Here is a 26971-nt window from a genome sequence, read left to right as displayed (position 1 = left end):
AGCAAACGGACACGCTCCGGCGCCTTGTAGATGTTCTGCAGGACCGGAGGCAGGAGGACAGAGCCCCGCTGCAGTCTATCTCTAACTGCCCTCTCCTGCCACAAAGTCCCATCCCCCCCTCACCCAAAGTCCCAAGAAGGAGGGGTGACAGGGGCCGTGAAAACAGTCACTCCACCCCTGCAGACTGCTCAAGTACCAGACGGCTTTCATTCCCAAAGTTTTGATAAGTCCTTTCCTTCACTCCAAAAGCACCTCACCCAAGCCCCCGTCCCAGTGTCATCCCCTAACTGTGTAGTTATTAATAAAAAATATGTTTCTGTTAATTACTGTTTCCGTCAGGTTCTTTTAGAGGAGAGTGTGTTTGAAGGGGGTATAGGGGGTTCGTAACTGGAGAGGACAGTCACCTTTACCAGGGTACAGACACGGGGGCAGGTTCAGCAGCAGGTCACACACACATTGCAGTCACTAGGCACCCTGGTCAGTCTGGCAGGTGGTTTTCATGTTCTGTGGGGGGGGGGGGGCTATGTGAGTTTGTGGTGGGGGAGGGCGGTTACAGATCTTATGCAGCGGTCTGCCTGGATGACAGAGCCACGCTGCAGGGGTTCTGTAACCGTCCTCCCCCGCCACAAAGTCACTTGGCCCCCACACACAGAGTCCCGAAAAGGAGGGGTGGCAGGCTCCATTGAAACAACCAGTCCACCACTGCGGACCGCTCTAGGAGCAGGAGCCTGTCATTCCTCGAGTTTAGAAGCGTCCTTTCCATCACTACACCCGCTCCCCACCACAGTCTGCGTCCCAGTTTCAACCCTTTACTACGAAACCCTTAATAAAGAAAACGGTGTTAATGAACAAAGTTCCATTTATTTTATTTTTAAAGGTGTGTTGGAAGGGGGGCAACGGGGTGAGGGGGGTATGTAACTGGAGAGGATAGTCAACATTAAGTGGATAAAGAAACGGGGGCAGGTTCAGCTGCTCTTTAAACAAACTTAATAGTCACAGGTTACCCTGCTCACTGTGGAACCTAGCTTGCTCACTGTGGAACCTAGCTTTCAAAGCCTCCCGGATGCACAGCGCGTCCCACTGGGCTCTTCTAATCGCCCGGCTGTCTGGCTGGGAGTAATCAGCAGCCAGGCTATGTGCCTCAACCTCCCACCCCGCCATAAACGTCTCCCCCTTGCTCTCACAGAGATTGTGAAGCACACAGCAAGCTGCAATAACAATGGGGATATTGGTTTCGCTGAGATCAGAGCGAGAAAGTAAGCTTCTCCATCTCTCCTTGAGACGTCCAAAAGCACACTCCATCACCATTCTGCACTTGCTCAGTCGGTAGTTGAAGAGTTCTTTTTCACTGTCCAGGGCGCCTGTATAGGGCTTCATGAGCCAGGGCATTAGCGGGTAGGCTGGGTCCCCGAGGATCACTATAGGCATCTCCACATCCCCAACAGTTATTTTGTGGTCCGGGAAGTAAATACCTTCCTGCAGCCATCTAAACAGACCAGAGTTCCTGAAAACATGAGCATCATGAACCTTGCCCGGCCATCCGACGTTGATGTTGGTAAAACGTCCCCTATGGTCCACCAGTGCTTGCAGCACCATTGAAAAGTAGCCCTTTCTGTTAATGTACTGGCTGGGCTGGTGCTCCGGTCCCAGGATAGGGATGTGAGTTTCATCTATAGCCTCACCGCAGTTTGGGAATCCCATCGCGGCGAAGCCATCTACGATGACCTGCATGTTTCCTCACCACGCTGCCGTAGCCTTCTCGCCCGATTTCTCAGCATCTGCCTCTGAAAAAGGTGGATGATAAGGTGTGAAGTGTTGAAAACGGCCATAACTGCAGCGATGGTCACAGCGGGCTCCATGCTTGCAGTGCTGTGGCGTCCGCGCTGTCACTCACCAGAAAAGTGCGCGAACTGATTGCCCGACGGCGCTTTCAGGGAGGGAGGGCGGGAGTGACGGTTGAATGACGACAGTTACCCAAAACCACCCTCGACACATTTTTTTCCCCAGCAGGCATTGGGGGCTCGACCCAGAATTCCAATGGGCAGCGGGGACTGAGGGAACTGTGGGATAGATGCCCACAGTGCACCGCTTCCAATGTCGACGCTTGCCCCGTTAGTGTGGGCTCACAAAGTCGAATTACTGTTCTTAGTGTGGATATACATGTTCGACTTTGTAATATCAGTTCCACTAATTCGATTTAAGTAAAATCGAACTATTCTCGTAGTGTAGACATACCCTTAGACAGTGTCCAAAAAGAGAAATGGCTCTTCGAGTTTCCGCAAGCTTCTGGAGGGAAGAGTTGCTTTAATGATTCTGTCCAGTAGAGCAGCCAGAAAAGAGTCCAGTGCAAACCCCTAAGGAATGCTCAAACTACTCAGACATTGCCTATGCTAAGCAACTAAGCACTGAAAGAAACTATTGCTGGGATCACTCAGAGCCTGCAACATCTCTGTTATTTATTATTAGTATTACTATTGCAAGCATTTATTTTGGTATCATTTCTGTGAAATCTGGGTGCCTCACCACGCTTACACTAAGATGTTCAAGATCTCAATAAAAGAGACCAAATATCATGATGGTCCCCTGCACCTTTATTGCTCAATTCAGAAACCAGCATTCGATCAGTTGGGAAGGCCAGCTCTTTCTTAAACATGCCTGGGTGATGCTTAGTCATGTTCCTGTAGCGAGATATGGCAGGCATTGTGCATGGTTATGCTAAAATAGTTCTGTCACAAAGAAGCTTGGTGTGTAAACATTCTACATCATCTCAATGGCAAGCAATGCAACAAACCACTTTATGCAGTCAATTTCATTGCAGCAGCTTCTCCACTCAGTGCACGATGAGTTCAAGCATTCCCAGCAACACCACACGCTAGTAGGTGGGAAATGCTAGCATTGCTAAGCAAGCTTACATCGGGGGGGGGGGGAGGGATAGCTCAGTGGTTTGAGCATTGGCCTACTAAACCCAGCCTTGTGAGCTCAGTCCTTGAGGGGGCCATTTAGGGAACTGGGATAAAAATCTGTCTGGGGATTGGTCCTGCTTTGAGCAGGGGGTTGGACCAGATAACCTCCTGAGGTTCCTTCCAACCCTGATATTCTATGATCTAGCTACTACCTCTTGGACAGGAAGATTAAATACAGCAATAGAAAAAACCCTTCCATAGATGCAGAAATTGTCTATGCTACGGCGGCACAGTTGTAGCACCATAGCTGTATCTCTGTAGCAGCTTTAGTGTAGATGTCCTTAAACTGTAAGCTTTTCAGAGCAGGGACTGTCTCTTTGCTTGTACAGTTCCTCGTACAATGGGGCCCTAGCCTCTAAGTGCTACAGTAATATAAATAATAAATAAGAAGGGGTATGGTTGCAAATCTTTTAACAGATACATTTTCTTCCAAGAGCTCATTAGGTATTTGAGTTAAATATGTAGAGAGCGCGCGTGCTCACACACACAATCTTTTAAACAGTCTGAATAAAAATCTCTTACTCTCTCAACTGGGTTTGCCTTGCTTGACAGTTTTTGAAGCAATAATCCTGTCAGTTCATGAGTACTCCATAGAGTATTCCAAGGAAAACTTGGAAGACAAGACATACATTTCCAATATTAAAACAGGCAAAAAATAAATATTCCTAAAAAAAAATTTAGGCCTTTTTTATACATCATAAAGAATCTAAAACCAGAATAAACCTTTTTTTTTGGTCATTGCATTTCCCCCTTCGGATGTCTTGTAAAAGCTGCCCTAAAAATAGAAAGGCTGGAGAAATTATATCTTTCGAATTCTCAAATGAGAAATAAAATGGAGAGTGCCCAAAGGGAAAATTTTGTGGCTACCCCATCACATTCATCTTCTTTGCTAGCAAGAACGGATAATAGCTCTAGTTACTGATTCAGTGGACTCTCCTGATCAATTTCAATCTATTATGTCTAGAGAAACTTCCCTTGATACAACTGTGTAAAGGCCCTTGAAATGCAATTTTATCCACTTGGAAATGAACTTGATGCTTTCAACCTTCAAGTGTGTGATTAGGAAAGGATATATCTGCAGAGGAGGGTGTTTAACATTTTGGAGGGGAAAGTGGTGAATTTACAGCCTCAGGGACAGAGCACTAAAGCTTTCCTGAAGTGGCTCACTGAGTGTACAAAACAACCTTAAGAGCATTTGTGTGTTAAATATTCCTGACAGTCATAATCCATAGAACATTATCTCCTTTTGGGTAAAAAAAAACATTCACCTTTGTGGTGTTTAGAATTCTTTGCAAACTGATTCCCTTTCCAGCACCAGGAGCAAGAACAACATTTAGATTAACAATGTCATTTTCAGTCACTTCTGTGGTAGTCAGTGCCCCAAAACCAGGGCTGGCTCCAGGCACCAGCATTCCAAGCAGGTCCATGTGCCATTAGGAAGGAATGTGCATTTCGGCAGTGGGAATTCGGTGGCAACTTCTATATTCAGCTGCCTGCGGCAGCAATTCAGCAGCAGCTTCTATGTTCAGCTGCCCGCGGTAGCAATTCAGCAGCTTCTGTCTTCCGGCTGAAGACAGAAGCTGCCACCGAATTGCCACTGCCGCTGCGGAAATGCGCGTGCCGCCCTAAAGGCACACGGACTGCCCCCGCCGTCCGTGGCGGCAATTCGGCACGCTGCTTGGGGCGGCAAAAACAGTAGAGCCGGCCCTGCCCCAAACCATCATATAAACAAGTTTGAAAACATCAAGATGTTTTTTATCAAGGAAAGAAAATACATAAGCTTCTCGCATAAAAGATAGAAGAGAATAAATCATTTCCCCACACAATGTTCAGGCAATTGAGGTCAGAAGTAAAAAGCTCATGTCCCAGAAAACAGGAACCAACCTTCAGAGGCTATATCTATGCTATACACCACTGGTGGCCATGTGTAATGTATGTGTAGCTCCAGCAGTGGGGAAGCTGATAGAGCCTTTCCTCACTGCCAGAGTCTTTCCCTACGGCGGGCAAAGGCTCCAGTTACGGAGAGCTGCCAGAACCTTTCCCCACTGCTAGTCTTTTCTTGTGGCAGAGGAAGACTGCAGCAATGGGTATCCAGTATGGGGCACTACACTGCTAGAAATAGCTGTATAGAGAGGGAGACACGGCATGGGTGAGTAGAGAGGTGCATAGAGTATGAACGTGGGTACATACCCAAACCCTTCAAGCAGGTCTTTATTTGCCTCAGTCATGCCTCACGGTCTATACCCAGGCTAGGGGGAAACACATCTAACTATAGTATGTGCTGCCACAAGAAAGGTGAAACTGCTAAGCGCCAGCACCTGAGAGGGGCAACTGCTAAGCACCAGCAACTAACTTCAGTGGGAGAAGGTCCAGAACTGGTTTCTTTTGTGACTGAAGCTAAGATTTTATTCCGTGCCAAACTTTGATTGCTGATGAAAGATAAATGATCACAATGCCAAGTTTTTTTCTACCAGTTAACGTCAAACAAATATCTGGATAGCGAGAGCTCACATGCCTCAGAGGAGGATGCTGTATATTAATAAAGAATATTCTTAGCCATTTTCTATTAAAAACTAACCCTTGCAGAACTGTCATGAAAATTTACCAGCTGAGGCACAAAAATCTACTGACCAGCACTATAACTTGATGAAGAAGCAAATCTAGAGACATTTTATACCTCTTTCCGAACTACATTGCTCTCCCTGGGTAAAAGTTGGCAAAGATGGGGAGCAAAGTTAGGGATTTTTTACTCAAGTTGTATATATGTCCTCTTTGAGAATTTAAAAAAAAATTCAATAAGGTCGAAGGACTTTGTTTGGACTTTAATGATTTGGCTCTGCAGCTCTGGCCCTGAATTTTCAGGAAAGTTAGAAGTGCAACTGGTTCAGTAGTTTAGGAGTTAAAGGGAGTTAAAATGATTTTTTGACCTTTAGACTTTTCTTCCACTCCCTCTGCTAACAAATGGCTCTAACACTTAAAATTTTCAGCCCATATAGCGCTGAACACTCTCCTCCCACATAGGCTACTTTTATTTTAAAAATAATTATTACCATTATTCATCATCACTGTTTTTATGTATGTCAAGGGGCCCGAAAGTAGAATGCTTCCTTTTAAAACAACCAGTCTACAGCACAAGTGGAGATTTACTCAAGCATAGTCCCTTTGCTGCCTGTGCTGCTACCTTAGACTTGCTCCCACAGCCCCACTTTATACCCTTCACTCTCAGCCATCTCCTCACCCCAACCCTCTCCCCCTGTACTCACTAACCTACCACTGCAAATACTGAGGTTGGTCTGGACTGTAATGTTGCCTTAACTGGTGGTCTTTGAATAAGGAACTGAGAATAAGGAACCAACATCAGCTTTGCTGATTTCCCTGTATGTTGTGGATTCCATTGACAGGCAATGCACTGAGCAGCCTTTAATTGTAAGTTACAGTATTTGGCGTGAGAACATATAGACAGAAATATGAACCAGTGAGAGAGGAGCAGGGAGGGAGAAGAAGCCTGTTGCCCAGAATGCAGCTCTGCTGTGCACCAAGCACCCTGCTATGATTGATGCCTGTCAGCAGGGGCTCCAGCTTATGGGGAACTTTGGTCCTGTCTCGTCTCTACAATCAGCAGTAGCTTAAGAACATGAGAATAGCCATAGTGGATCAGACCAATGGTCCACCTAGCCCAATAGCCTGTCTCCCAATAGTGGCCAATGCCAGATGTTTCAAAGGGAATGGACAGAACAGGGCAATTATCAAGTGATCCATATCCCCTGATGGATCTGGCAGTAAGAGTCTTAGGGACACCCAGAGCATGGGGTTGTATCCCTCACCATCCTGGCTAATAGCCATTGATGGACCTGTCCTCCATGAACTTATTTAATTCTTTTTTAACCCAGTTATAGTTCTGGCCTTCACAACATCCCATGGCAATGAGTTCCACGTGTTGACTGTGCATTGTGTAAAAAGTACTTATGTTAGTTTTAAACCCGCTGCCTATTAATTTCATTAGGTGACCCCTGAATCTTGTGTTATGTGAAGCACAGGCACCAACTTTCCAAAGTGCCAGGGGGTGTTCAACTCCCAGCTCTGCCCCAGGCCCTTCCCCCAAGGCCCCGCCCCCACTCCACTCCCACTTCTTGCTGCCCAGTTCTGCCCCCTCCCCGAAGCGTGCCGCATCATCTCCCCTTCCCTCTTCCCCCTCCCCCAGAGACTCCTGAACGCCGCGAACAGTTGATTGCAGCGGGCGGGGAGGCATGGGGAAGGAGGGGGAGGCATTGATCTGCGGGACCTGCTGGCAGGTGTGGGGGGAACTGATAGAGGGAGCTGCCAGTGAATGCTCAGCACCCACCATTTTTCCCCCAGGGTGCTCCAGCCCCAGAGCACCCACTGAGTCTGTGCCTATGATGTGAAGGGATAAATAACACTTCCTTATTCACTTTCTCCACACCATTCATGATTTTATAGAACTCTATCATATCGCCCCTTAGCTGTCTCTTTTCCAAGCTGAAAAGTCCCAGTCTTTTAAATCTCTCCTCCTATCGAAGCTGTTCCATACCCTTTAACATTTTTGTTGCCCTTCTCTGTACCTTTTCTATTTCTAATATATCTTTTTTGAGATGGGGCAACCAGAACTGCATGCAGTACTCAAGGTGTGGGTGTACCATGGATTTATGTAGTGGCATTACGATATTATTATCTATCCCTTCCTCAATGGTTCCTAACATTGTTAGCTTTTTTGACTGCTGCTACACTTTGAGTGGACAGAAAACTATCCACAATGACTCCAAGATCTTTTTCTTGAATGGCAGCAGCTAATTTAGATCCCCATCATTTTGTATGTACAGTTGGGATTATATTTTCCAATATGCATTACTTTGCATTTATTAACATCGAATTTCATCTGCCATTTTGTTGCCCACTCACCCAGTTTTGTGAGATCCCTTTGTAACTCTTCGCAGTCTGCTTTGGACTTAACTGTCTGGAGTAATTTTGTATCATCTGTAAACTTGCCACCTTACTGCTTACCCATTTTTCTAGCCCTTAGTTTAAAACTCCTCTACAACCATTTTAATTGTTACTTCCATACGAGGAGAGATTAAAAGACTGGTTCAGCTTGAAAAAGAGACAACTAAGAGGGGACATGATACAGGTCTATAAAATTCATGACTGATGTGGAGAAAATTCCTGGAGGACTAATTCATCAATGGCTATTAGCCAAGATGGTAAGGGATGCAACCCCATGCTCTGAGTGTCCCTAGCCTCTGACTGCCAGAAGCTGGGAGTAGATAATAGGGGACGGATCACACGATGATTGCCTGTTCTGTTCATTCCCTTTAAGCAACTGGCATTGGCCACTGTTGTGAAACAGAATACTGGGCAAGATGGACCATTGGTCTGACCCAGTATTGCCATCTTATATTCTTCTGTAATTTGACATGCCAGCAATCTGGTTCTGTTTTGGTTTAGGTGGAGCCTATTCTTCATGTATAGGCTCCTCCTGCTCCAAAAAGGTTTCCTTGCTCCTAATAAGACTAAAGCCCTCTTCACTACACCATCATCTCATCCACGCAGTGAGACCCTGAAGTTCTGCCTGTCTAACTGGCCCTGCACATGGAACTGGAAGGATTTCAGAGAATGCTACCATGCCGGTCCTGGGCTTTAATCTCTTACCTACCAACCTAAATCTGACCTCTAGAACCTCACTCTTGTACCTTTCCCTATGTTGCTGGTACCTACATGTACCCATTTACCATGACCACCAGCTCCTCCCCAGCACTCCCCATAAATCTATCTTGATGACTCAAGAGATTTGCAACCTTTGCACCTGGCAGGCAATTCACCAGATCGTTCTCTGGGTCACCACAAACCCAACTATCTGTACTTCTAATGATCTAATCCCCCATTACTATTACCTGTCTCTTCCTAATAATTGACATTCCATCCCATGGAGAGGTATTCTCAGTACAAGAGAATACCAGGACATCATCTGGAAGGAGGGTATCAACCAGAGGTAGTCAATTATTTTTTATCAAGGTCTAATTTTCTTGGTCAAGGTATGGTCAAGTTCCAGACTCCAGAGAAAATAATAATTAAAAAAATAACAACAACAATAATAATAAGTACATAAAACAATTTCAGGGTCGATTCAAAAGCATCTGGCGATCTAGATTTGGCCCACAGTCCACCTACTGACTACCCTGGGTCTCAACTACAGGACCGTTTCCCTTCGCTGCAGTTTGATGTTCTCCTTCCCCGAGACTTTCATCCTCCTGAACAGCACAGAGGCTCTCAGACTGGGGATGGGACCACTCTACTGTGCCCCCAAAAGTCTCATCTATGTACCTCTCCATCTCCCTTAGCTCCTCTAGTTCAGCCACTCTGTTCTCTAAAGCCCGTACACGGTCTCTGAGGGACATGAGCTCCTTGCACTGAATCTACACATACACCCCCTGCCCACAGGGTAGATAATCATACATGCTGTATTCAGTGCAATAACACTGGATAGACCCCACTCTGCTACTGGACTTCTGCCTGCATTATTTAAACTCCTGCAGCCTTTGGAGGGGTTGGGTTTTTTTGGGGGGGAGGGGGTTGTTTTGGTATGGGGGGTTGGGAGGAGGGGTGTCTATTGGCCTAAGTTTAGAGAATGTTAGGAGTATCAGGCTCTCACAACCCCTCTCTAAATCCCCTCGCAAAACTTCCCTGTTTGCTGCTCCTGTTCGCTAGCTCCTCACACTCCCACTCACTCAGATGCTAGAGCATGATCAGTAAATCTCTCCCTAGCACTGGTGGGGCCCTAGGGAGCTGCAGGTTGGCAACATTTCCTGGACTGTCTGTAAACACTAAAGATCCCATTGCCGTCGAGTGGGGGTACAGCACAGTGCGTAACCTGATTACCCATGCAGCTCTCCCATTGGGCAGAGTAAAATTGCAGGGCTGGGGACTGTAGGGCCAAGCCATAATTCCAGGAAAACTCCAAAAAAGCAACTCTCTGGTGGTCAGAGGGAAGAGGAGTCCTTGGAGAATCAGCTCCCCCCATTGGAGGAGTAGGCTGTGGCCCAAGCAGAGACTTTTCTTTGCTTCATTTGTTATACTCTCTGCCTGCTGAGGTGCAAGAAGAAAGCCTGGGAAAACACCACACTGGGCCTTTTCTTCTGTTACTGGAACAGCTGGACCACTGTACACGCTTACATGAGGCTTTGCCCAGTGTCCTTGGCCAAAATCTCCCTGTTATTGTGCAGCGTCTGAAGGAGTGGCTGCTCCCCTGCACTGCAGAGCTAATTTTGGTACCTGTGGATATGCTCCGCGAAGTACCTTAATGGAAGCTTACTCTTCAAGAGCCACTGTGGCATCATGCATAGCAACTTGGCTTGTAAGCTAGGCAACCTGGGTTCTGCCTCCACCTCTATCATTAATTCTACCTGCCTCCATTTCTGTAAAATGTAGCTTATAACACTGCTCATCCAGCTTTATGTGGTGTGTTTGGATCTACAGAAGAAAATAACAAGCACAAAATGCTGGAAACTGGCTACTTCTAAAGATCCTCTTTACACTTAAAATCAACTCTGCATGGCTGTAACATGGGTCAGGAATTTGTTTAAAATATGGTTCAACCTAATCTGTGCAGTAAGAGTGAGCCCCATTTTAACCATACTGGGGACTGCTGTAAGTAGTCTCTTTCCCCAACCCTCCCAAAAAGCAACCAACCAAAACACATGGTAGGAATTACATTGGAGATAGAACCTAAGGAGGCAGAGCATGCAGGGGAGGGAAACTAGGAAGGGCTTAGCCAGATGTCAGGTAGGGACCTGGCAAAGATCAAGGAGTGCATTAGACTGAGGTATTATCATAACAACTGCAGGTCAGGGAGTTGGTTGTGTCACATCAGGGAAGGATCAGGACTGGAAAGAGAGCCAAGACATCACTGGATGGGGAGAATCAGCAGCAGGAGAGGATTTGGTGAGGATGCTTTCAGTGACCAGGGTTTGTGAGAGGAGCCTTGAGCTTAGGAAAGGAGAGAAAAAGAGGATCACCAAGGGACACAGGACATCAGTATGGGGCTGCAGGGGTGGGAGAGGGTGGGAAGAGGACCTCAGGACCAATATTCTCTTCCTTGGTGTTCAAATGGTTAAACTGAGCAACAAGTACCAGGAGTTTCTTGGGCCCCTGCTCCGCTCCAGAAGAATATTCAAATCAGTAACATTAATTTGCTTTCATCCCAATACCATGAGACATACCCAGCTGTTCATTTAAAGGACTATCTCCTCCAGATGAAGGATTCATTCTGGACCACACAGTTAATGATGGGGGGCTCCAGAACAGCATCCACAGAGCTTCTCTTAATGGTTGGTCAGCCACAGCAGAGCAATGAGGGACACTTTCAAAAGGCACCATAATTAATACTCTGTGCATACTCTTTGCTTCAATTACTTCAGACTCTTTTCTAGGAGGTGTTTGCTGGAGGGTGAGATGAGGCTGGAAGGGCAGCATCAGGGGAAGGTTGGAGTGGGGTGTGGAGTAAGGAGGCAGAGAGGGGGGTGGATGGAATAGGGAAGGAGTGATTGGGTCTGAGGAGGACCTAGATTTGCCAGTGGAACATTGGCAGACACCTTGTGGAAGCTGTCTACTTCCTTGAGAAGCACTGAGCAGGGATTCAGTGGACATATTCCACACAACAGCTTATGGAGTCAAGTAGGGCACTGACAGGTTTTGATCCTTTCCTCCTCCTCCTCCCTGTCCTGCGCTTCTAGCTCGTCCAACATCAGGACAATTGTATGTACCATTAATATTTAGGGAGAGGAGAGCTAGCCTCAGAGGGTGGCATGTATGTGTGTCCAATAAAAATTTCAGGATTGTAACATCGCTTTCTGGTGTGTGTTTGGGTTATTTGTAATACCGGAGATGAAAGTAATAATGTATAAATCTCAAAGCCCATTCTTCCTCCTGCATGTCTCATAGGCTCATCTATATTTCACAGTGGATGTTGGGGACCCGTTCATCTCGTCACAGCCACATTTGGCAACAAGAGATTACACCTAAAATGAAAGCAGGGCACAGAGCTTACCCATCACCTCCCCGCTACATACTAGCCTCTGCTATTACTCAGTTGATCCTGAACCTGTCAGGATGGGTTTTCTACAAGGATGGGAGCCCCTCACTCCAGATGCTGCTGAGATTCTTATTAGAACTAAAGGAACTGGAAGGAGGGAAAAGACCTCTTTAGTTCATTGACATCTTTTTTATTTTCCCTTCCCAGCCAAATGCAGGATTGTTCCCTGTACATTTTTCAGGAGTTTATCTAGTCCTACTTTCAAATGGCCCAAGCAAGGGGGCTTCCAGCCCTTCCCTTGGGAGGCCATTCCACATTCTCACAGGCTCTCACGGGTACGAAAAATGCTCGATATCCCACCTGAAATCCTCCACCTTTCACAATTTCATTCTGTTTCTTTTTATTTTGGCTACACTCCCTTGGGTCCTCTAAACAATTCCTCTCCCTCTCCAGCATTTACAACCTTCAACTCCATAGCAGCTCCTCTTTACTCATCATTTCGACAGTACCTGTAGTTCTTTTAATAGCGCCTTATGAATTCCCTAGAGCCCCTTAATCACTTCTGTTACCCTTCTCTGAACTCCCAATTCATCAACGTCTTTCAGGCACTGAGGCGCACACAATTAAGCACAAATATTCTAGGTGCAGTCTTGCTAGTGCCTACAGAGACTGATCTGATCCCATCAGGGTGGCTCAGAAGCAGGGAGGGAAGGAAGACAGTAGAAGAGACAAACTTACCCCAATCCCAGGAGCTGGGCATCCAAGGAAAAAGTTTTAAAAGGGTAACAGAAATCATCTGATATTCCTAAGTCTCCCCCACCACCTCCCTCCCAAAAGCTGCTGCATCACTGTTAGGCACAATGATTTTAAGGACTAGTTTATATCCTCAGTTGGCAAAGCAGGCCAGGGACAAGAGCAGCTTTCCATTTTTTTAACTCTTTCAACAGTTAATTACATAGGTTAGGGTTGCCCAATGGTGAACACTTTATTAAAGGACAAGAAGCCCATTTTCGATAATTTTCTTTTAGGGATGAAATTTTCCATTCTTGGCCTCTTTCCAAAAGTTGGTTTGCCTGTTTTCACTCTCTCCAACACTTTATTATTATGATTATTTATTAAAAGAGGACAAATTAACAAAATCCAGTTAGGATAAAACATCCAAAAGAGTAGCCACCAATTTTGGGTGCTGAAGATACACAGAGGCCTGGTTTTCTGAGGTCTGAATACCTGCAGCGCTCATTGACTTCAAGTGGACTTGTGGGTGCTAAGCACCTCTCAAAGCCAGGCCCTCAGTGTCTCAATGGGGGACACCCACAAACAGAGATAACCCCAAACCAGTTACCACCTTTGAAAGTTTGGCCCTAGCCAGCTTGAGCCTGGAAAGTGGGGCAACACACTACCCTTGCCCCAAACAGATATTTTTTTCCCAAAACTGAGGCCACTTGCTTTGGTGTAAAGCTCCAGACCCAGCATAGAGGTTATTCTCACTAAGGAATGAGCATTTTGCCAAGCTGATTTTTAAAATAAAAATTAGGAAGGCTTGAAACCGAGTCACTAAACCTGAGCCATCCCTCAGTCTTGTCATAGCAGAGAAGGGGCCCTTCCATACTGAGAGTCTGTCCGGAAGGGCAGCTCTTAGCCCTGAGCATCCAGTGAGCACCTCACCCACAGGCGCCATCCATCTTTAGTACTTCACTGCATATGCATCTTCAGCATCTGCCTTACTCTCCCACCCCCAGACGCAAATCAAGCCAACACATACACACACGGACCACTGAAACCACCTGCATCAAGGCGGGAGAGAGAGCCACAAACTCTCGTCCCACTGGATGCTCCTGCCAGCCTGTTGATTTGCAATGCAGCTTATGCAGCATCTTCCTCATCCTGACCCCCAACACACCTGCCTCACCTGTGCTGATTTCTGATCTAAAGCAGTAGTTAGGGACTAGTAGTTGGGGAAAGAAGATCACTGAGGCCTTGTCCGTGCTAGAATTTATCTGCCCATTTTCCCACTGGTGCATCCTGTGCTAGTAATGGTGTGAGTGATGGCACAGATCAACTGCTGGTGTTGTAACCATTGTATAATCTAGAGCTGCTCTGAGAGTGGTTAGTTGATACGATGATTAAAATGTTAATGCATTTACACTCACATTCCCCGTCACTGCTAGCACCTAAGGTGCTACAGTGCAGAGCTTACAGAAAAGGAAGCACAAACTAGGAGTGGAGGGACCATTGGGATTCAACTCCAGGCAAGAGTCCCAACCCAGACCTGCCTTGTCACAGCCAGAAACCCTCCCTTCTCTGTGCCACTGCACCAGAGACGAATCATTTCTTCCAAACAACAAGGAGTCCTTGTGGCACCTTAGAGCCTAACAAATTGATTTGGGCATAAGCTTTCGTGGGCTAGAACCCACTTCATCAGATGCATGGAGTGGAAAACACAGGAGCAAGTATAAATATATGAAAAGATGTGAGTTGTCTTACCAAGTGTGAGGTCAGTCTAACGAGACAATTCAATTGACAGCAGGATACCAAGGGAGGAAAAATAACTTTTGAAGTGGTAATGAGAGTGGCCCATTTCAGATAGTTGCCAAGAAGGTGTGAGTAACAGTAGGGGGAAATTAGTATTAGGGAAATTAGGTTTAGGTTTTGTAATGACCCAGCCACTCCCAGTTTTTATTCAGGCCTAACCTGATGGCGTCCAGTTTGCAAATTAATTCCAGTTCTGATGTTTCATGTTGGAGTCTGTTTTTGAAGTTCTTTTGTTGAAGAATTGCCACTTTTAGGTCTGTTACTGAGTGACCAGGGAGATTGAAGTGTTCTCCTACTAGTTTTTGAATGCTATGATTCTTGATGTCAGATTTGTGTCCATTTATTCTTTTGCATTGAGACTGTCCGGTTTGGCCAATGTACAATGCTCAAATAAATTTTTTAGTCTCTAAGGTGCCACAAGGACTCCTCGTTGTTTTTGCTAATACAGACTACCACGACTACCACTCTGAAACCTTCTTCCAAACAGTTTTTCCCTGAAACAGAGGTAAGACGGGGTCTTACTCTACAGTTCCCAGGATCAGCCTTAGCATGAGTAGCAAGTGAACCTAACCATTTGGAGGTTGGTTCTGACACCCATTTGAAAGTTTGGAGGCTCTCCTGAACCTCGAGTCTGCAGAACATATCCAGGAATCTCATGAAAACAGGTCTCCTTCTGCAAGCCTTTCCTCCACCATCCCAAAAGAAATACTGTGAGAAAGGCCCTCCTTGTGGGGAACTTTGCTTCCAGTTCTAGACACTCTTGGGTTTGTCAAACCCTGCAGACAGCCAGATATGTATGGCCTTAGGCAACCTTCTGTGTCCTGCATAGTGCACCTTGGGTGGGCAGCTGGGTAGATCATGCTTGGCATGCTGGAGGGTTATACTTTGGAAGAGAGGATCAGGTCACTGTTGGGACTTTAAAAAGTTTACAATAACTGGGAGGAGGGTCAGTGTCCCACAACTCATCTTCAAAGTCAAGGGGTTGGGAGGAAAGATTAAAAGATTTTTCCCATCTCTAGTACACATGATTTAATTATGCAATTTACCCACTTTGACTACTTTTCAGGGAGTCAGTGCAGAAAATGGCTAAAACTGGAAACTGCAGACACAGCAAAGGACACATTTACATGGCAAATCTGGAAAAAAGACAAGCTGCAAAATCATAGAATCATAGAAATGTTGGGCTGGAAGTGACCTCGAGAAGTCATCAAGTCCAGCCCCCTGTGCTGTGGCAGGACCAAGTAAACTTAGACCATCCCTGTCAGCTGTTTGTGTCTTACAAACCTCCAATGACAGGGATTCCACAACCTCCCTTGGAAGCCTGTTCCAGATCTTATCTGCCCTTATAGTTAGAAAGTTTTTCCTAATATCTAATCTAAATGTCCCTTGCTGCAGATTAAGCCCATTAGTTCTTGTCCTGCTTTTAGTGGACTTGTAGAACTGATCACTCTCGTCTTTTTAACAGTCATTAACATATTTGACAACTGTTATCAGGTCCCACCTCAGTCTTCTTTTCATAAGACTAAACATGCCCAGTTTTTTTAACCTTTCCTCAGAGATCAGGTTTTCTAAACCTTTTACCATGTTTGTTGCTCTCCTCTGGACTCTCTCCAATTTATCCACAACTTTCCTAAAGAGTGGCACCTAGAAATGGTCATAGTACTCTAGCGGAGGCCTCACCAATCTCAAGTACAGTGAGACAGTTACCTCCTGTGTCATACATACAGCATTCTTGTTAATACAGACCAGAATTATAATAGCAGTCTTCACAACTACAACACATTGGTGACTCATATTTAAGGCTACGTTTTAGTCACGGGTATTTTTAGTAAAAGTCATGGACAGGTCACGGGCAGTAAACAAAAATTCACAGCCTGTGACCTGTCCATGACTTTTACTATATACCCGTGACTAAAACTTGGCGGCGGGGGCTGAGGGAGAGCGGCCTGGGTGCTGGGGGGAGGCGCCTACGAACCCTGCTGGTGCTGGGGTGGCACAGGCGACAGCACACGCCTCGGGACCCCCGCTGGTGCTGTGGGGTGGAGGGGTGGCGGGCCAGCAGGCTCCCTACCTGGCTCCGCACCTCCCTCCCCAGCAGCAGCAGAGTTTGTGTATGGGAGGGGGCAGGCGGCTGGGGCACAGGACTGGGTGAGGCAGGCTCTGGGCAGCATTACCTGGGAGGCTCCCCGGAAGAGGCGACATCCCCCTCACTAAGCTGCTAGGCGGAGGCGTGGCCAAGCAACTCTGCAGCGTGCGCTGCCTCCGCCTGCAGGCATTGCCCCCGCAGCTCCCACCGGCCACGGTTCTTGGCTAATGGGAGCTGCAAATCCAGTACTCTGGGCAGAGGCAGTACGCAGATCTGCCTGGCCATGTCTCCGCCTAGCAGCTAAGCAAGGGGGAGGTCCCCTGCCCCCTCCCACATCCAAACTCTGCTGCTGCTGGAGGAGGCGGGGGGTGGGGAGAGACACAGAAAGGTTATAGAAAGTCATGGAATCCATGATTTCTGTGACCTCCGTGAAAAACTCACAGCCTTACTCATATTCAATTTATGATCAACTATAACCCCCCACCCAGTTCCTTTTCAGCAGTACTACCACCGAGCCAGTTATTCCCCATTTTGTAGATGTGAATTTGTTTTTCTCTCATCACAGAGAACACTTTGCACTCATCTTTATTGAATTTCATCCTGTTGATTACATATCAATACTCCAATTTGTCAAGGTCATTTAAATTCTAATCCTGTCCACCAAATTGCCTGAAAACACCCCCCCTCACCCCCCATTTTGGTGTCATCCACAAATTTTATAAGAATACTCTCCACTCCATTATCCAAAGTCATTAATGAAAATATTGACTAGTACCAAACCTCGGACTGATCCCTGTGGGACCCCACTAGATGCACCTTTCCAGTTTGACAGTGAACGAGTGATAACTACTTTTTGAGTATAGTCTTTCAACCAGTTGTGCACCTACCTTACAGTAATTTCGTCTAGGCCACATTTCCCTAGTTCGCTTATTAGACTGTCATGTGAGACTGTGTCAAAAGCCTTACTAAAATCAAGATATTTCACATCTATTTCTTCCCCCCATAAACTAGGCCAGTGGCTCTCAAACTTTTTTTTTCGTGGCCCACTTGAAAATTTCTGAGGGTCTCGGCAGACCACTTACTGATTTTTCCAGATGTTGTTTGTACTGTTAGCTAACTATTGTAAAGCGCTTTGGATAAAAGCACTATATAAAAAAACCTTTATAATAATTTTTTTTGTTCTACAAATAAAAGCACACAACTCATATTTCAATATCAGTAGTCTTAACCTTTCTAATGTGATGGATGTGCCCTCTCTCCCACACCGCAGCAGCCCCCAAGCTGGTGCTGGGAAGGAAGGGGGGGTCTCTCCCCCACCACAGTAGTCACAGAGCTGAGACTGGGAAGGAGGGCTGTCTCTCCCTGGCAGCCGCAGCCCTGGAGCTGGGGAAAGTCACCTCTTTCTCTGGCCTCTGCAGCCCTGCATGTCCCAAATTCCCCCTACCCCCTCTCACCTACCTCCTATTCCCCCCAAGGCCACCATCTCACCTTACATGTGCGTCTTCTCCAATGTCCAGGCACCTAATTGGAGCCACACCTGCACGGCTCCACTCATTAGGTGGGTGGCCCTTCATTCTCTCGTGTGTGGCTGCCTAGACACGCACCTTAGAGGGAACTATCTGCAGACCACTTGAATGGAGCTTGCGGACCACTGGTGGTCCACAGACGACAGTTTGAGAACCTCTGCACTAGGCCAATAACCCTGTCAGAGAAGGAAATTAGGCTACCCTGGCTATTTTTTATAACCCTATTATCATCTAGGAGTTTACAAATTAATTGTTTAATAATCTCTTCCATTTCTTGCCAGGTATTCAAGTTAGGCTGGCTGATCTATAATTCTCCAAGTCCTCTTTGTTCACCTTTTTTAAAAATAGTTACTATGTTTGTCCTTCCCCAGTTCTCTGGGACCTCACCCTTCCTCCATGAATTCTCAAAGATAATTGCTAATGATTGAGATTGCTTCGGCTAATTCCATAAGTGCCCTAGGATGAATTTCATCAGGCCTGCCAACTTGAATACATCTAACTCAGGGGTGGCCAACCTGTGGCTCCGGAGCAACATGCGGCTCTTCAGAAGTTAATATGCGGCTCCTTGTATAGGCACCGACTCCGGGGCTGGAGCTACACGTGCCAACTTTCCAATGTACCGGGGGGTGCTCACTGCTCAATCCCTGGCTCTGCCACAGGCCCTGCCCCCACTCCACCCCTTCCCGCCTCCTCCCCTGAGCCTGCCGTGCCCTCGCTCCTCCCTCCCCCACCAGCCTCCTGCACACCACGAAACAGCTGAATGGGAAGTGGGGGAGGGAGAGGGAGGCGCTGATCAGCGGGGCTGCCAGGGGTGGGAGGCGCTGGGAGCGGGGGTGGGAGGGGCTGATGACAAATTACTGTGGCTCTTTGGCAATGTACATTGGTAAATTCTGGCTCCTTCCCAGGCTCAGGTTGGCCATCCTGATCTAACTTATCTAAATATTCTTTAACCTGTTCTTTCCCTATTTTGGTTTGCATTGCTTCTTCCTTGTTGTTAAAATTAATTCTGTTGAGTATCTGGTCACTATTAACTTTTTTATTGAAGACTGAAGCAAAATAGGCATTAAACACTTCAGCCTTCTTGATGTCATCAGTTATTAGCTCTCCTTCCCTGCTAAGAAGACATAAACTTTCTTTTACTCCTGTCTTTAAAGAACCTCTTCTTATTGCCTTTTATGTCCTTTGCTAGGTGTAACTCATATTTTACCTTAGCCTTTCTGATTTTGTCTCTACATGCTTGTGCTATTCTTTTGTACTCCTCCTTAGCAATTAGTCCATGTTTCCACAGGTTATGTCTGTTTGAACACACAGGTCTGGGCAAATGGGAATTTTCAGCCCATTATAAACCCAGCACTTAAAGGTCAATGTTTCATGTACAAGCACATGGCTTTCAGAGAGTGCACTGTTTCCAGAATATCAGGCATCTTCCCCTTCTCCCTGGGCAACTCTCTTATTCTCCCCCCTGAGCTGTGTGTGCCTGAATGAGTAATCATTAGCTCACAGTCACATCCAATCCCAATTTCCTTTGCAGTTGAGCGTTGAGCTCAGAATGCACCGAAGCCTAGAGCCCTGGAAGTTTGAAACTTGTGATTGTAAGAGGTTGGATCCCAAATGTGCTATTTGTTTCAGAAGCTGGTCTCCAAGTATAGGTGCCAATTCCGTGGGTGCTCCGGGACTGGAGCTCCCACGGGAAAAAATGTTGAGTGCTGAGCACCCACCAGCAGCCCCTCCATCAGCTCCTTCCCGTCCCGGCATTCCTGCTGATCAGCCCCTTCCCCACCAGTGCCGCCAGCCCGCTGTGGATCAGCTGTTCCGCAGTGTGCAGGAGGCGCTGGGGGAGGGGAGGGGGAGCAATGGGGCGGGAAGAAGCAGGGGCAGGAAGGGGCAGGGTGGAGGCTTGGGGGGGGCATGGGCGGGAATAGGCTGGGCAGGAGTGGGGAAGGGATGGAGTGGGGGTGGGGCCTGGGACAGAGCTGGGGGTCGAACACCCCCCCGGCACATTAGAAAGTCAGCGCCTCTGTCTTCAAGCACCTCTCAGGTGGTGTATACCTGGGAAAGAGAGGGGTCTTTTTCCCAGGTCCCCAAGTGGCTCCCAGCTGACTTCGTAGAGGCATAGGTGCATTTCCTGCAAACACAGCACCAGTGCCTCCATTAAGTGCATGCTTCTTTAAGAGCAGATGTAGTAAGAGTACATTTAAAAGAGTACACAATTTGTGAAGTCACAGGAATATTGGTTGTAAGCACTGTATGCGTGCCACTGGGAAGACACCACTAATGCATTTTATTTTTTTCTTAATTACAAACAACATATAGTGCATCTCAACTCTGAAAAGTGATATTGTGCAAATGGCCTCTGACTCAGCAGACTTGCTCCTTATGCATATTCAGAGCCAGAGAGGCTGATTTTAGTGATTAAAATAAGATTTGCCTGTCTTTTACTTCTATTCACCCTATGGAATCAGTACAGCTCAGAGATAGGGAGCTGAACTTCATTTTTTCTTGTGCCTCATCTACAGGTGCGCTTACTAAACTCCAAAAAGTTACATTTGTGCACAGTCATTGAAGGTCATGAGATTGCACAGGTGTCAATGAGAGTAAATATGAAGGCATTGGGGTGACATAGATGTAAATGTGCAAAAGTTCTGTTAGTAGTAATGAGATGAGAGTTGGAAAAAGCCCAGCTTGACTTTCAGAGCTGAGCTGAGTTTGTGGGACTGGCAGTTAAAAAAACAATCTTTAAAATACATGATTACTGTAAGATGATACAAAGCTTTCTGACAAAATAGAGCAAGAGGTTTTTCTTTTTTATAATGGTAAGATACAATAGTAATATAACATTGAAGCAGGAAGAGAAGGGAAAAAGAGAAAGATGGGGTGGGTGGCAAGGAAAAGACATAAATAAGAACAAAGTACAGAGGTTAAGTTCATCAACTCCCTCCTAGGTTTTGTTTTAGGTGAGCATTCCACTTTGCACATTCTTTTTGTTTGTTTTTCTGTAAAATCTGTTTAAGTGTAAGCTGAGCCCATTTGTTCTGGAATTGTTGATGGATGATAAACATGGAGCCCCATGATGCCATTTATACACAAGCTTTGCAAAACAGAATTGCATTGTAAGGCAGCAGCTAAAAATCACAAAAAGACAAGCAATGAAAAAGTTAGGGTTCCCTCAAGCAACATTAACTTTGCCACACTGATTATATGTAATATATTTTATTTCTTTTTCTTCTGCACGTGTATGTTATTGTTTGTGTTAAATATACATCATAAAATACGCACATGGCCAAGCTATTCGTGCTGGGGGAACTTTAAAATCAGTCAGGAGAAGCAAAAATTAACTCCACCACCATAACTGTCATTAATAGTGTTTTTGTTTTAAAACAATAAATGGGCAGGGAGGGGTGTTATGGGTGCATTCCCCTGCTCCCCCAAGGCATTGGAGCGGGAAAATGGTGGAGCGTGCATATAGAGGGGATTCATGTCTCAATAGGAGCAGACACAGGGAGGGGAGCATTCCTGAAGCCAGGTGTCCCACAAAGCAACAGTGTGCATGGGCATCCCATCACAAAGCAGGTGTCTCAGGAAGCCTATAAGAGGGAAGTGTGCATAGGGTGGGTGTAGTATCTCCCAGATGGAAGCATGCATGGTGAAGATGAGTATCTCAGGGGAGAAGACATGCAGAGGGGCAGGAGATGCACCTGCAAGAGTCAGTCACATTGCTCAGAGAAGGGGAAGAGGTGTGTGTCTTGGGGGGAGGCGAACATACATGATGGACATAAGGAAGTTGATCATTCATGGGTTGAGGGAGCAGGTATCTTTGTTATGGGCATATACAGCAGCTTGTGGGACAGTGACACACATTGGGGGGGGAGGGTGCTGCAGCTGTGCCACTGTAGTGTCGTAATGTAGACACTTGCTACAGCAATAGAAGGAGTTTTTCCATCACTGTAGTTAATCCACCCTCTTGAGATGTGGTAGAAAGATTGAGGGAAAAAGCCTTCCATCAACTTAGCAGGTCTATACTGGGGCTTAAGTCGGCTTAACTACGTGTCTCAGTAGTGTGAATTTTTCACTCCACTAGTGAACAACTAGTTCAACCTATATTTTAGGTGCAGACCAGGCCAACATTGCTCCAGCACTCAGAGCAAAGAGGCAACAGTCCCTCTTGATAAGGCTCCACTGCTCAGAGTGAGGCGACGATACTTTGCCCAGTATTAAGGCACCTCACACACATACAGTCCTGGACACCCCATTGCCAGAAAGATGGCGACAAACTGGAAGGAATTCGGAGAACAGTGAGCAAAATTATTACGGGGCTGGAGAGAGGGATTGACTTATGAGGAGAGATTAACAAATCTAACCCACCTAAAGGAGTGTGGGTGGTGGGGGAACGGGGGCAGGGATATAACTGCCTCCAGGTATCTAAGGGCTACCAACACCCAGAGGAATTGTTTACAGAAATACAAGGGGTTGAAACTATGGGATGAATTTTAAGCCACAGTGATATTTTCAGGCTGGAGCTAAGGAAACATGTGAGAGCAAAGATTGATTAGACTGTGGAATAGTCTCCCCAAGGGAAGCCTTGGCAGGAGAATAGATAGGAGGGTACAATCCTGCAGTGGCAGTGGGGGGAGGGGGAGGGGGAGGAGAGGGAGATGGATTAGCTGTGTTCTAACAGAGCTTTCCAGATCTAGTTTCTAGGATTCTGATAAGGACCCCACTACAGTGAGGAGGGAGGGAGCTTCCCCTTTATTCCCAGCTGAGGTGTCAGGCCTGCTTGGGTATGGGGAGAAGAGGCAGTGCCAGGCTAAGCAGCAGTAGGAGACATGGCTGGAGGCAACTCCCCCATCACCACTGCCTTCTGTGTTAGTAATCCAGTTTGCTATTTGCATTTGGTCTCTCCCTCCCCACCCCCAGCAGAATAATTAATGAGTAATAGGGCTATTGAGGGATTCCCCTCTTGGGGCACTCTTTCCCTCACTATCTTTCATCTTCTGTCCATGTAGCTGGGGGAGAGGGCAAGAGCTCTCCTCCTCAACCAAGGGAGACAGGTATAGGAGGTGAGACTTTGAATGAAGTTAGATCATTTCACTGGGACCATAGAGTAAATGTGAGGTTAGCTGTCACAACCCACACACTGACACAGATTTTGTCAGTTTGGGTATATGAATTTCCACCATCCTCAGGGAGTAGGTTAATTTTAACCCCTACCCTGCCCCTCCTTCCCCCACAAACACACATATACCCTGCATGTCCCACTGCAGGCACATTAAACAACCTAAACACACAAGGGCCAAAGGCATTCCTAGTGTAATTCCATCAACTTCGGCAGTTACACCGAGGGTAAATCTGCTCCACATATTTCTCCCTGCTTCAGGAAAAGAAAAGGCATCACTTAGCAGATGCTCTTGAAAGAGCTACAGAGAGAAGAAAAATAGCCAGAAACAAGCAAACCGAGCCATGCATGTGGGAGCAATATCTGCTTGTGCTTGTAATATCCATGAGCCCAGCTGTGCAGCAGCAAAACCATGACCTGATTTCATACAGCTCATCTCTCCCCACTCTGCTTGCATATAGCATCTGAAAGAAGAGGGAAGTCTGGACACCCCCTTCCAGCCCCACTAACACAGGTTTTTAAACAGCACAAACCCCCTTTCCCATAAAAAAGGAGTTGGAATGTCACTCAGAAAAAGTACCTGGTTTGCTTCTCTCTCTCCCCTAGGATCTCACAACAGAGAACCGAGGATGTTCTGGATGATGGCTCCCTCTCAGATCTCTTCTGATGGGATCACAACGTCTTTACTCTGTGATCTCTCTCTCTCTCCCTCCTGTGTTCTCCCTTCTCCTCCTGGTATACGGTGATATCTCTTTCTCCCTCTCTCTTTCTCTGCAGTCTAGTCTGCAGGGATCCTAATAATATTCCTCTTTACTTTGATCTTTCTAGGGTCATTCAGGAAGCTTTCTCAGGGACCTTTTCTGCTAGAATTATGCCAATCTATCTCATAGCATCAGAAAAGTTAAAACACTAAGAATGTAGGTCTCATCTAGTCCATCTCCTTGGGGCCAGTGCAGGACTGTTACTTACTGTACATTGACTAGTGCTTTGTCTTCTTAGGCTTGGTGGTCGCTTTCTGCCTAGAATCTCTCTGTTACTGGGATTGATTTTTTTCATAGGATCTCTTGCTTGGAAGACTCCTCTTATGGGGCTCTCTTTTTTTGCTAGGCTCTCACTCCCACTTACTGGGACCTTTCTCCCGATCCCTTTCTTCTTCTGATCTCTTCTTGGAATTTCCCTCGTGCTGGGATTTCTCTCGCTCTACCACTTACTACGATCTCTCGCTCTCCCTTGATTTGGGAGCTCTTTCTCTCCCTTGTTTTGGCTCTTCCCCAGGGTGGGATCTCTCGCTCTCCCTTGCTAGGATTTCTCCCAGTATCTCTCTCCCTTGAGCTGCCTGTCTCCCTTGCTGGGGTCTCTCTCCCTTCAGCCCCCTGCTCCTCCTCTCCCCCTGCAGAGGCCCGGCTCAGCTCCCGAGGTTCCGTGCAGTGCGCAGGGGGCTCTGTATGGCTGCAGGACCCCCCGCCCCGGAGCAGCAGCTCCCGCTACTGCTGCAGCCGCTGCTTTCCCCCGCCAGATCCCCAAACCCAGCCGCCGCGGCTCCTTCCCTCTCCACTCCACCGGCAGAGGCAAGAGCGTCAGCAGCTCCCAAGCTGCCGGAGGCGGAGCTCCGCGCGGGGGCCAGTCCCCCGCTCACACTCCCTTGTCCCTGTGGGGCGGAGCTCGGCGCTCGGGCTCCCCTCTGCCCACGGGGTGGGGCGGGGGCGGAGCTCCGCGCTGGGGCCGTCTCCTTTCTACTCACGCTCCTCCCAGCTCCTCTCGGGCAGGCTGGGGTCCCCTCGTCCTTCCAATGCCCTGGACTCAGCGCTCCGGGCTGGGGCTCCCCTCTGGCTGGGGGCGGGAATCAGAGCTGCTGCAGGCTGGGTCCAGCCGCCCTGCCGCACAGCTCTGCCTTGGGCATTTCTCTCGTGTGTCACCGAGGCCTGGGTGCTCCCGTGAGCTGGGTGCCGAGAAGTGCTGCAGCTCACTGCAAAACCTGCGCCCCAGTTCTGGGCCCAGCCCTGCCCAGAACCGCCCAGAGGGAGCCCAGCTCCCAACGCAAGCGAGGTCGCCCACAAGACACTGACCCCTCACCTGACAGGGATTAGTCCGCAGAGGTGTGGAATCAAGAGCAGGGCGGAACCCAAGAGCTGCACATGCTGCTCTGGCAAAGCAAAGCAGGTTGTTCAGCAAAGTGACAGCAGCGACCCACCGCTACCAGCAGAATTTGCACTTTGGTGGGAGGAGGAGATATAAGAAATCTCCAACCCCGTGGGCTCCATGCCGAACTTTGTGGTACCTGTTGTGGATAGCAGGAAAATGGCAGACATAGTGCAAGGCACTCCCCCTTAGTTGGGGGCGGCACAGGCAAGGGGCCAGCAAACCCAGGCCACAACTGAGTACTGGGGACAACAAATGAAAAAACAGGGACAGTGAAGTTCATAGGGCAAAAGTCAAGTAGCCAAAATGGGCCAGCGCCCACTGCTCCTCAAAAGTTTCCAAGGAGTCAGTGAACACTGCAGGGAACAGAAATGGGTCCCACACCTATTGAGTTCCTGGGGGAAAGGGTGGGCACAAGCTAGGCCACATCTAAAGATCCCTTCCCCTGCTCAAGTACAGTAAATTTGTGGGACAACAAACAAAAAAAACAGGGATGGATGTGAGGGCCATGGGTTCAAAAGCATAGAATCCCAGGGTTGGAAGGGACCTCAGGAGATCATCTAGTCCAACCCTCTTCTGCTCAAAGCAGGATCAATCCCCAAACAGATTTTTGCCCCAAATCCCTAAATGGCCCCCTCAAGAATTGAACTCACAACCTGGGTTTAGCAAGCTAATGCTCAAACCACTGAGCTATCCCTCCCCCTGAAGCAGGGATCCCCAGGGGGGGTGACACCAAGCAGAGAACTCCAGACAGCACCCACTGCTCCTCGAAGGTAACCAGGGAGCCAGAGGACACGACCTAGAGAAACTCTGCCTGGAGATGTGACTTAAGGAAGGAGCAGAAATAGGCCTCACAGTTGCAGAGCAACTCCCTCAACCCCATCCAACTTCCTCCTCCTGACATGATGGATGGCCATCATGGCCAGTGCCAGGAAGAAGTGGATGAGGAGATCCTGCGACTTTGTGAAGCCACAGATGGAGTGAGAGGATTAGGTAGTGCAGGAAAAGTGCAGCCAGAACTTCTATAAGAGGTCTGTAGGAGCTGGAATCGGGAGGGTGCTAAAGGAGTTGGTGGATGTGATTGCAGAGCCATTCGCCATTATCTTTGAAAACTTATGGCGATTGGGGAAGGTCCCGGATGACTGGGAAAAGGCTAACGTAGTGCCCATCTTTAAAAAAGGGAAGAAGGAGGATCTGGGAAACTACAGGCCAGTCAGCCTCACCTCAGTCCCTGGAAAAATCATGGAGCAGGTCCTCAAGGAATCAATTTTGAAACACTTAGAGGAGAGTAAAGTGATCAGGAACAGTCAGCATGGATTCACCAAGGCAAGTCATGCCTGACTAACCTAATTGCCTTCTATGATGAGATAACTGTCTCTGTGGATGAGGGGAAAGTAGTAGATGTGTTATTCCTTGACTTTAGCAAAGCTTTTGATACAGTCTCCCACAGTATTCTTGCCAGCAAGTTAAAGAAGTATGGGCTGGATGAATATACTATAAGGTGCATAGGCGCAACTCCGTGGGTGCCCTGGGGCTGGAGCACCCACGGGGAAAAATTGGTGGGTTCTC

General features: G+C 47.4%; 2 protein-coding genes across 3 annotated transcripts in view; both read right to left on the bottom strand.

The window, feature by feature from the left end:
* LOC128843806 (ephrin type-B receptor 5) overlaps nt 1–24237 on the bottom strand; it is a 152235-nt gene extending 127998 nt beyond the window's left edge. For both annotated transcript variants that reach the window (XM_054040927.1, XM_054040935.1), the window contains exon 1: nt 23844–24237. The gene's annotated coding sequence lies outside the window, so the exon portion shown is untranslated. The remainder of the gene's footprint in view (nt 1–23843) is intronic.
* On the bottom strand, nt 961–24274 carry LOC128843822 (uncharacterized). The gene is made up of 2 exons (XM_054040937.1): nt 24233–24274; nt 961–1784 (listed from the first exon to the last, which is right to left on the bottom strand). Exon 2 carries the CDS (start codon nt 1729–1731, stop codon nt 994–996), a length of 738 nt encoding a protein of 245 aa, XP_053896912.1. The 5' UTR covers nt 1732–1784; nt 24233–24274; the 3' UTR covers nt 961–993.
* Nucleotides 24275–26971: the final 2697 nt, after the last annotated feature.

This window comes from Malaclemys terrapin, chromosome 1 (assembly GCF_027887155.1).
Source record: "Malaclemys terrapin pileata isolate rMalTer1 chromosome 1, rMalTer1.hap1, whole genome shotgun sequence".
Classification (NCBI taxonomy): domain Eukaryota; kingdom Metazoa; phylum Chordata; order Testudines; family Emydidae; genus Malaclemys; species Malaclemys terrapin.
Note: the sequence above shows the minus strand (reverse complement) of the source record. Positions and strands in the feature narration are given on the sequence as shown.